General features: G+C 44.3%; 1 protein-coding gene across 2 annotated transcripts in view; it reads right to left on the bottom strand.

Moving 5' to 3' along the window:
• Positions 1-7,963, bottom strand: part of Ppp4r2 (protein phosphatase 4 regulatory subunit 2) — a 38,554-nt gene extending 30,591 nt beyond the window's left edge. Inside the window, exons 1-2 of one of the 2 annotated variants that reach the window (XM_034511725.2) lie at positions 7,706-7,963; positions 6,817-6,898 (exon numbers count right to left, since the gene is read on the bottom strand). In XM_034511725.2, the coding sequence (XP_034367616.1) occupies positions 6,817-6,898; positions 7,706-7,739 (116 nt within the window). In that variant the 5' untranslated portion in view covers positions 7,740-7,963. The remainder of the gene's footprint in view (positions 1-6,816; positions 6,899-7,705) is intronic. The other variant, XM_076940185.1, reaches the window with a different exon arrangement.
• Positions 7,964-11,288: the final 3,325 nt, after the last annotated feature.

Raw genomic sequence — 11,288 nt, 5'->3', positions numbered from 1 at the left:
CAAATAATGATGAACATGAATTCTAATGGGGTTTTAATTAAGACTGCTACAGTGGAGAAGGGATGTTACACAAGTGAACACAGCACAAGCCGTGCAGCAAGGAAGAATTTGATAGGCCTGATACGTCCATGCCAAGAACAACTGCATAGTTTATCATCTGACATATGATTGTAAGCCTAGCCCCATTTTAAAACAGAATACAATTTCACAGAAAACAATCACAAAGAATAAGGCAGGGTATGCACAGGAACTACTTTTTGTCTTATACAAAATATATCATGAAATCTGTCTTCTTGAGGTTTGGTGGAAGAGTCAAGCACTCAAAGCAGAATTTCCCATGTGAGCCAGGCATATGCTCACTGCAAATGAGTACTAAGGAGGCTAAAACAGGAAGGTCACAAGGCATGGCTACAGAGCCAAAGTTTACCTAAGGGAGGAAACAATTGCCAGCAGACTTGGTGTTCATATGCCTTTAATCTCAGCACTCGGGAAGCAGAGGCAGCATCTCTTGAGTTCAAAGCCCAGCCTGATCTACATGAGTACTTCCAGGCCAGCAAAGCTCACAGGAGACCAGAATGCATAAAAACCTCATACTGAAACCCATTATGTATTAATATACGCTAATAAGAAAAATCTTAGGGCTGGAGAGATGGTTCAGCAGTTAAGACTGAAGAACTGACTGTTCTTCCAGAGGTCTGATTTCAATTCCCAGCAACCACATGGTGGCTCACAACACAACCATCTGTAATGGAATGCCCTATTCTGGTGTGTCTGAAAGACAGCACAGCATATTCAATACATAAATAAAATCTTAAAAAAAAAAAAAAACATTAATATAGAAAGAAAATCTTAAGGGCAGAGCTAGGGAGATAGGGTCTGAGGGTAAGAATGCTTGAGGAAAACTAAGTTTGAATTTTCAGCATCAAATAAAAACCAAGATATGGGCTTTGCATACAAATAACAGGGTGGAGATCCTGAAAGCTCCAACCAAAACCAGCTTAGCAAAAAAAGTAAGTTCCACCTTCCTAGCCTCCACATGTATGTGCACAGGCGTGCTCCCAGAGCCATACACACCAACAATAACACAAAAGTAGTATGTACTTCAGTGTTTTATAGATACAAACACTGAAGTTATCCTAAAAAAAAAAACTATAGCTCAAACAACAGAGCAAGTTTCAATGTTACACCCTTAAAATTAAAGGGAAAATTAAACAGAAGTTAGACCCGAGGAAGGAAAAAAACCAAAGCCTTTAACTATAGTTTCTTTCATAAAAAAAGAAACAAAACAAAAACTGGAGCTAGTGAGATGGGGACACAATTGATGACCGGAGTCTGAGTTTGATTTTCGGGCCACATGTAAAGATATTATAATTAGTTCTTGCAAGATGTAATTTAGATTCCACACTTTAAAGTGTGATATAAAAAAAAAATTAAGAGACTGAGAAATCAATATGCTCTAGTATAAACATGATACTAATAAGTTAAAAAAATATTTGTAGTACCACAGACAAAATATTCTTCCACCTTAAAATTTATAAAAGACCTATGAGGCCCACACGTAATAATGTCTCTTCCTAGTGACTAGTAAAATACTTAAGTTACCTAATAAAATATTATTTAGGAACTTAAAAGTAATAAAAATTAATTTTATTAAAAATTAAAATTTATTTATTAAAAAATATAAAAATTTAATTTAATTTAAAAAGTAAATAAAATTTAATTCCTTCCTGAAGTATCAAATATATAAACAGAAGGAGGTCAGACAGGACTGCCAGATAGAGCCACCCCCACTATAAAGCAAGTTCCAGGCTACGCTGGACAACCTAGACCACCTCCAATTCCATCACAGCACCACTGCAAATGTATGACAGTTATGACTTATTTAGCACCAAGTAGTGATCTAAGGTTTGGCATATATTTCATACTGTTTGAGGTACTAGCTTTATTTAACTGGCTGCTGTGTAACAGGTTCCTCCATGATCAAACATCCTGCAGGGCCAAGCTCTTTAAGCAGAGAGGTAAAAAACTCAAGAACTCCCTGAAGCTGACCAGATTCACTAGACCACTCCCTGACTGAACAAACAATAAAGCTGAGAGTGAGTCCCCTCTTGGGAAGAGAAGCTGAGCTTCACAAACCCCGAGAAGGAGACCAGCTGATTGGAAGAAGCAGAAATCAGCAGAACTGCTTGAAAGAGGTTTAGAGCAACTGAAAAGGAAAGTACACTCCAATTGTTGTGCTGCCTACAAGCTGTGCAGTGTGCTCTAGGTTCACCAGATTTTGTGAGCTGTCAGTCATCTACTGTGGGCGTGGCCTGGTAATAATGCCAGCTGTCTTTGAGCCATTCTCTCCCAAGGAATCACAATAAAATTCAATGGTTCACCAAGTAGACTTTGATGGTATCCATAGTTTGGCATGTTGTAGGCTCTCTATCAGGGGTGAGTATACTGTTCCCCAGGAAAAGTTTTGTACAACACTGATCTAGCAAGGATTTAAGTTTTCCAAAAAAAGAAAAAAAGAAAGGAAAGGAAGGAAGGAAGGAAGGAAGAGGGGAGGGGGAGGGGGAGGGGAGGGGAGGGGAGGGGAGGGGAGGGGAGGGGAGGGGAGGGGAGGGGAGGGGAGAGGAGAAGAGAAGAGAAGAGAGAAGAGAAGAGAAGAGAAGAGAAGAGAAGAGAAGAGAAGAGAAGAGAAGAGAAGAGAAGAGTGGCATTGTTGGCTTTGTTCATCTCTCAAAACCTGTCAGACAGACTAAAACAAACTCCAAAGGGTGAAGAAAAGCTGACAAATCACGCAACCTCTGGGACCTACCTGTTCAAAAGGAAACAATGGTACAGCGGTCAAGGCCCAGAACTAAAAATCATACCCCCCCACACACACAAGATCCAATAGGTATCACCAGAGGCATACAAAAAGGTCCAACAGGACCACCAGAGCCACGGCCAGCCCGATCGAGAGCAGCAATTACAAACAAAATACTCTTGGCCACTCCACAAATGAGAAGAGAAGATCTGAAGGGACCACTAGTGATCACTGAGCCTCCTAAATGTGGCATAACAAAGCTCACGTCCAGAAACCAACCCCCATAAAGGAGACAACTATGGCTACACATGACCCTGTCTCAAAACAGGTAGAGGGAAAGCATTATGAAATAGGTACATTTGTTAAAAAATAACTTTCTTGGGGCCTTGACAGATGCTTTGTAAGTTAAAGGGCATGAATTCATTTCCAAATACCCATAGGCAGCTCAAAATCGTTCACTTCTGATCCTGGCAGGCACAGCATTTCACACAGTGTACAGACATACATGCAGGGAAAACATCCATACATATTAAAAATAAGCATTAAAGCATAGAGGAGAGGTAACCATACATCTTTAATCTCAGGACTGGGAAAAACAGAGGCAGAAGGACTCGTGAGTTGAGGCCAGCCTGGTCTACAGAGTGTTTTCCAGGATAGGCAGGACTACACAGTGAACCCATCTTGAAAAAGCAAAAAATAAATTAAACAATTTTAAAATTTTTAACATTCTGTTTTATGGAAATAACATTAGCATATTTCTACCTTTCTCTGAAAAGAGATTCATGTAGTAATTGTGAGATCTACTAATCCAACCATTCAGTTTCCAGAACCGGGAATTTGCTCTGGGACAAAGTTCATTTTAAAAAAAGCTCACAGTATTGAACTGGGGATATTGCTTGGTGGTACAGCACCTGCCTGGCACACAGAAGGAATATGAATATCATTCTCCAGAACCAGTTAGACAAAGTAATTGCTACTGGTTCCTGCACTTGTGACTCAATTGCCTGAGCACTCGGGCTAACATAGGAAAGACACAGTTCCACACCCAGCAGGACTAGTGAAAAACAGAGAAAGCAAGAAAGGCTACACCCAGTTTAGTTAAAATATTGTTGCAAACTCCACCAAATGTAATAAAGAATATAAAAGCACCAATCATTTTAATTCAAAAACATCTAAATATTTACAATATCCAAACAATGTGTAAAGTAGAGAGTTTCAATTTCTAATCAGAGCAGATAAACTATAGGCATGGTACGTAATCAAAAAACTTAAGGCAATTGTACAGACCGACTGATAAGATACCCCTCTACTATTCCACACAGGGTTTTTCTGCAACTGCCCTAGAACTTACTCTGCAGACCAGGCTGGCCTTGAACTCAAGAGATCTGCCTGCCTCTGCCTTCCAAGTGCTGGGATTAAAGGTGTGAGTAGTCCACAAAGCTAGGATAATCTTTTGTCAAAAAACAAACAAAAAAACCCAAAAAACAAACAAACAAAAAAAAAAAAAAAAAAACAGGAAATAAAATGCTTTTCTTGTGATGACACAGAAACAACTCAGTCCAGTCAACAGCTCCAGAGGAAGAGAGGCAATATAAGAAAATGGTATTTTAGGGACTCATTTAGGGATTACTTCTGAAAAACGGTACCTAGTCATTTTTAAGACTTTTCTATACAAGTAAAACTAGTGAGTTGCATTCATTTTTGGTGTTTGCTCACATGTATAAATGTGCACCATATGTGTACTGTGCCCTTGGAGGCCAGAAGAAGTCATCAGATCCCTGGGAACTGGAGTTCCAGAGACTTGTGAGCCTACGAGTGGGTGCCAATAATCAAACCTGGATCCTTTGGAAGAGCAGTCAGATCTTAACCACTGAGCCATCTCTCCAGCCTGATAAATGATTTTTTTCACTAGAGGGTTCCCTTCTCCCCTCAAGACAGGGTCTCACTATGTAGCCTTGGCTGTTATAGAATGGTACAGACCAGGCTGTACTTGAACTGGCAGAAATCTACCTGTCTGTGCCTTTAATCTTTTACTGGGATAAAAGGTGTTCACCACCATGTCTTTGCAGAATGAAATGCAAGGATTCCATTCTGAAACGCAAAGAAATATTAAGTGAATGAATCATAATCACATTAGGTTGACAAATATATTTTAACAGACCACTGAAATGGTTCTGCTGTGTAACTACTAAATTATACACTACACCAGATATTTTTTCTTCCTAAAATGCAGCTAGTTATTAGAAAGCTAAACTACAACCATAAATGAATCTTGTAAGAAATGAATACTTGTTAATATATAATCAGAGATCTGAGCATGTTGGGGCATGCATGTAATCCCAGCACTACAGATATGAAAAAGCAGGACCATAAGTTCAAAGCCAATATGGGTACCTTAAAGAGACAGGAACTCTCAATATATATATATTTTTAAAATATATATATTATACATTATATAATATATAATATATAATATATTTATATATAATATATATGAAATATAATATAATTATATAATATATATATATATATATATTCCCCCCCCCCAGGCAGGGTTTCTCTGTGAAGCCCTAACTGTCCCAATACTCACTCTGTAGACCAAGCTAGCTTGAACTCACAAGAGATTCACCTGCCTCTGTCTGGAGTGCTGGGATTAAAGGGTTCAAGATAAACCTTTAAGGGGGCTGAGAATGTAGTTCAGTGTTATGGCTCTTGTCTAACACATGAGGCACTAGGTTCTAGCTCCAGTGCCTTCCGGTAATAATACTAAGATGTTGATGCCGGTAATAATAATACTAAGATGTTGATGACAACAATGAGGGAAGCTGAGGTGGCAGTCACATCTGTAACCCCAGCACATAGTGGCTGAGACACAACTGACTATGAGTTCCAAATCACCTGAGCTAGATTGAGATTTCATCTCAAAGGATAAAAACAGCCTGGCTTGGCTACCTAAGACTTTAATTAAGAAGGCAGGAGGAATTCGGATCACTGAGTTCATATCCAGCCTGGTCTACATAGTTGCTGGTCCAGGCCAGCCAGGGTTACAGGCCCTGACTGAAAAGTGATAATGACAAAGAAGCCATATAACCACTTGCTGCGTGTTATATTCAAACTAAGCAGACAGCTCACCAACACTGAACCCAAAATAACCTTTCCTTTTCTGCTCTCCACCCCCAACACTACTCGGAGCAGTGTACAAAGACGGGTGGGTTATCTTCCAGAGTAACTGAGCCAAACTGTGAAAGCAACTTTTTCCACACAAGCTATAGAACAATAAACCAGATTCTTCCTTTTGATAAAAACACAGTTCAGAGCGACATTTAGAAAGGAGTCTAGTAAGATGCTGGGCATATGAAGTTAGCTAAAGTCAGGACAGTGACAACCTCACCATCTGGAACGCCTCAGATAATCACCTTAAGTCCTCAAGGCAATAAACCCAAGTTAGACTTCAAACAACTACAAGGATTAGCAAGACAACAAAAGGCTGGATGAGCAACAGTACAAAAAAAAAAAAAAAAAAAAAAAAAAAAAAAAAAAAAGTAGTGCTCAACAAATCCCTCCAACAGTATCAAAGCCACACAATGGAACATTCTTTCCTAGGTTCTTTCCAACTAAAACTAGTAGGTTCTTTGTGCCAAAGCACAGAAATCTAGAAAACTCTGATAAATTCTTAACAATTGTTTTGCAACAGGCAGAAAGCATTCTCACCTTTTCTTTTATCTTTAAGGCATCTCCAACTTTTTTTTAATTACATTTATTTATTGATTTGTGTATGAGTCTGAGGACAACTTTTGGGAATCAGCTCTCTTCGATTATGTAGCACTCCCAGATCAAATGCAAGTCCTCAGGCCTGGTAGCGAGCACTTTAACCTGTTGGGCTATCTCACCCATACCCAGGGGTCTCCAATTTTGACAGATCTATTACGTGCCTGTTCTGAAATCCTCTTTCCCCCACATCCTGAGCAACTCTGAATGGCAGGTGGGCCTGTGACTATGAACCCATGTTTTCTACTTACATTGTTTCTCCAGTTTTAGCTACATGACAGAGAAACTGATCCAGTACAGGACAGACTTCTTTTTTCCCTCTCTTCTCAAAATCTAGATAAGAAAAAGAAAAAAAAAGAGTTATCACTATGTTCTCGCCAAGAAAACTTTAAACTCTCTACTTTTGGAAACAAGAAGAAAAATCTGCCTCAGCTGGGCGCCCGTGGGACACGCCTTTAATCCCAGTATTTGGGAGGCAGAGGCAGGCGGATTTCGAGTTTCGAGGCCAGCCTGGTCTACCGAGCGAGTTCCAGGACAGCCAAGGCTACACAGAAACTGTCATCAAAAAAAAAATTTTTTTTTTAAAAAAAGAAAATCAGCCTCTCACTCAAATACCCCACATACATGCACCCCGAATCCCTACCTTCATATCACCCTTTTCCACCGGCAGTGCAAATTCTCCTAAAGGGGGCACTCCACCTCACAGACAGACTCTCCTTCGGTGTTCCCTAAGAGTGGCGCAGGGGAGCCCCGGCATCCGACCCGGGCCCCGACCGCCGCAGCGTGTACCTGAATGAAATCTAGCCCCAAGCCACCCAACTAAGCCGCCATCCTCCAAATGTCCTGCATTGGCCAAGGGCTCCTCAGAACGCGCCGGGACCCCGCGGTTTCCAAGTTTGGGAAGCAGTGTTCTCGAGCCTGTTGCTTGCCAAGGTCCCGGCCCAGCATGGTGAGTGCGAGCCTCCCCAGGCCCGGAGGCCGCCGCCGCCGCCGCCGCAGTACGACGAGGCCGCGGCCTGGTGCAGGCGCTCCCCTCCCCCCCCAAGCCCGCAGCCCACACAAAGCCCGGCGCGGGCGGCGGCGGGGAGGCGCGAGCGGTCTCCGCCCGAGCGCGCGGCCGGCAGCGCGGCGGACCCCCACCTTTCAGCGCCTCCTGCAGCCTCTCGACGTCCATGGCGCCGCGGGAGGTCCTCGCTGCCGGCGCCTCCCTCGGCCGCCGTTCCCGGGGGGCCGCGGCGCCCGCCCCCGCCCCCCCGACGCCCGCCCCCGCCCTCGCACACACTCCGCCACACGCCGGCGATCGGGGAGGGGGGTCCCGAAGGGAGCCGGGGGGGAAGCGAGAGACGGAGCGAGACGGACGGAGCGAGAGCCTCCCCGAGCCGCTACCACCAGCCCTCCAACATGGCGCCCGGCACGTCAGCGCGCGCACGCTCCCCACAGCTGTCGTCCTCGCGCCCGCTGCGCGCGCGCGCGCGCACCCACACACGCCCAGGAGCGCTCCCGGCCGGCCCAGTGCGCGTGCGCTGCGGAGGCGCGAGAGACGGAGGTGGGAGTTCGGAGCCCGCGGCTGTCGTTGCGCGCTGCAGACGCCGCCAAACAGAAAAGAGTGTAGCTTCACATGGTTGTCATCTGACCTCCATTTTAACGCGCATACTCGGCACACACACAGTAATTTTTTTTTTTTGAGACAAGGTTTCTCTGTATAGCTCTGGCTGCCCTGGAACTCACTTTGTAGACCGGGCTGGCCTCGAACTCAGAAATCCGCCTGCCTCTGCCTCCCAAGTGCTGGGATTAAAGGTGTGGGCCACCACCGCCCGGCTACGCAAAGTAATTTAAAAAAGAAAAAATTAAAGCTATTGCTTGTTCTACCTTCTCTTCCTGATGCCCACATACAGTGTCATCAACAAAGAAGGGATGAAGCCTGTTGCCAGTGGTAACTGAGATGCTAAGAATCTGGACACAGCCATTACAAAGTTGACCTCAAAACAAGTTTCTGACACTAACCTTAAATTTTAGATGCAAGCAAAATCCTCCCACGTGCAAAATACCTCTGTCAAATTTTACTGCCAACCAATTGTCCATTTCTTTAGGCCACTACTGATAAGGGTGTGTGTACAGAAATCACTGGAAGATTTCAGGGGAGGACAAAGTCATGAAACCATTGGTGTTGACTGCCATGTGCCCGGGTCCCTCCAGTTCTGAATAGAACCACTAACTCCACAACAAAGTTTACCGTCTCCTCTCGGCTCTCCTGGCCACCATAAAGCCCAGTTTCTCACATCGGAGCAGTCTGCTGTACAATCAATCACCACAGTAGCCAAGTGCAGATATTTAAGTATGAGGAAAAAGAACTCCGTAAAATTTAAAATTCAGTTTCTGGATTCTTCAATAAAAACCAGTTCCTCCGGCCCCGCCCCGTTTCAAGTGGCTATTAGCTCTTGTATTCCATTGTTACAGGTTACAGGGAGTTCTATCAGAACCTTCCAATGGAGAGCAAGCCAATTCCATTGCTGTCACACTGTTTTGTCCCTTGTGTCACTCTCAGCTTGGGTCAAATTAAGTCTTTTGTTTTGTTTGGTTTTATGGCTAGTCAGAATCGTCTGTCTGTTTAATATGTGCTGGGGATCAAACCCAAGGCCTCTCACATGCTAGGTAAGTGTGCTACTGAGCCACACTCCCCTACTTAGATGTCTCCCCCCCCCATTCCTTTCTCTTTCTCCTCTCCTCCCTTCCCTCCTCCCTCCTCTCTCTTCCCTCTCCTTTACCTGCCCTTATCTTCTCTCTCTAGTCTTCCTCTACTACCTTTTTCTCTCCCCTTCTTTTTCTCTCTCCCTCTCTCTCTTTCTCCCCTCTTCTCTTAGTCTCTTTCCCTCCTCTTCCCTCCATCCCATCCTCCTTTTCTCTCCAACTTCTCCCTCTCTTTTCATCTTCTCCCCCTTTCCCTCCTCTGCTCTCCCTCTCCCTCCTCTCTCCTCTCCTCTCTTTTCTCCCCTCTCTCACCTGTCCTGTTCTCTCCTCCCCCAACACCTAATTCTTACAGACACAATTGCACTCTGTAGGCCAGGCTGACATAGAACGGGCCACATAGCCCATTCTGACCTCTAACCCAGCACCCTCCTGCCTCAGTCTCTTGACCAGCCATATCTCCAGCCTTCTCATTTAAAGGTCCCTGCCCTTAGGGTTTTCTGTTTGAAAGCTCTTCCCCAGCAGACCGCTGTGGGACCTTCCTCACACATTTCTGATGTCAGACTAAACACCACTTCCTCTGAGAAACTTCCCATCCCCTTAGGCAGGTGTTGCTGTGCACCCACCTCTTCTGTCCTGTACCTTATCTGTTATTTGCAGGTCAGGCTTGCAGAGAGAGTAGAGGCAAAAAGGAGCCAGAGAGCTGGCTTTTTGGGTTGTTTCCTACTTCCTCCTAGAATTCTTAACTGGGCAGCTTCCTGCTAAACCTTGTTTTTTAATCCCAAAGATGGGAAGAGAAAGACCACCTAACCCAAATCATCATGGCCGAATTAGTTAAAGCAGGCAATTCATTAAAGCAAGCTTTTTTTCTTCGTGTAATTGGGCTGCCTCCCCCTAAGGCGGGGTTTGAGAGGTCAGCATTGGATGTGAAGACAAAGTTTAAAAGCTTTAAAAGCTCAGGGGTAGGGGGTTCCAAATGGAGGATTTGGCAGGCAAACTACTTAGCGCTGCAGGAGCAGAACATAAGAATACACATTAGTCCTAACAACCTCCTGAAACAGGCATAATTGCAAGGTGGTCATAACAACAGGTAGTCAGGACAAGGTAGCCATAGCAACCCTCTGAAGCAAAGGGAGGGTTGTAAGATGCTTATTAGCTTTTTGAAACAAAGCCATGATTGTCATTCCTGGAACAAGCGGTGCAGAACCACTCGTAGTTAAGGTTACAGGGGGCATAGCCCAATCCTTGAGAAACAGAAGTTTAATCCTAAGCAGGAATGAACCTAGTTTGTCTTTACTAGAAGCTGGCTTTTAAGGCTAAGATGGAAGTGGGCTGGTTCTTCACTCGTTAATTCCCTGGGAGGAAGACAGGACCAAGATGTGGCCACCAGCCCCAGAACTCCTCATAATGATTCTTGGGATTCCTGTCCATGTATGATCTCTCCCTACACTGAATCAGAGAATTCAGTGTGCACAGTGGTGGAGAGAATGGCTAGATCATAGAAGAATATAGGGTTTCCACCTTGGGGGCTCGATGGCAGAAGTCAGCACTGGCTAGCCCAGGGGAAGGAGCCTGAGGGAGAAAGGCAGAGGAGAGTTTAGGTTGGGGGACTCTCAGTGACTGCAAGGACAGTGACTGCAAAGACAGTTGGTGCTGGGACTGCTGTTAAGGTGAGCTCAGCTAGAACAGCCCATCTGAACAGCTCCCCAGTTACTGATAAAAGGAGCCATGGAAGATGGCAATGGTTATAATGCTTCCACTCCTGAAATTTCAGGACTTCTTATATGTAATAGAAAACCAATGCAAACAAAAATTAAATGCTGACAAAAATTAAGTTTTTTGTTTGGTTGGTTTTTTTGGGGGGGATTGTTTTGTTTTGTTTGTTTGTTTGTTTGTTTGTTTTTTCGAGACAGAATTTCTCTGTGTCGCCCTGGCTGTCCTGGAACTCACTTTGTAGACCAGGCTGGCCTCGAACTCAGAAATCTGCCTGCCTCTGCCTCCCAAGTGCTGGGATTAAAGGCGTGCGCCACCACCGCCC

This window comes from Arvicanthis niloticus, chromosome 9, assembly GCF_011762505.2.
Source record: "Arvicanthis niloticus isolate mArvNil1 chromosome 9, mArvNil1.pat.X, whole genome shotgun sequence".
Taxonomy (NCBI): domain Eukaryota; kingdom Metazoa; phylum Chordata; class Mammalia; order Rodentia; family Muridae; genus Arvicanthis; species Arvicanthis niloticus.
Note: the sequence above shows the minus strand (reverse complement) of the source record. Positions and strands in the feature narration are given on the sequence as shown.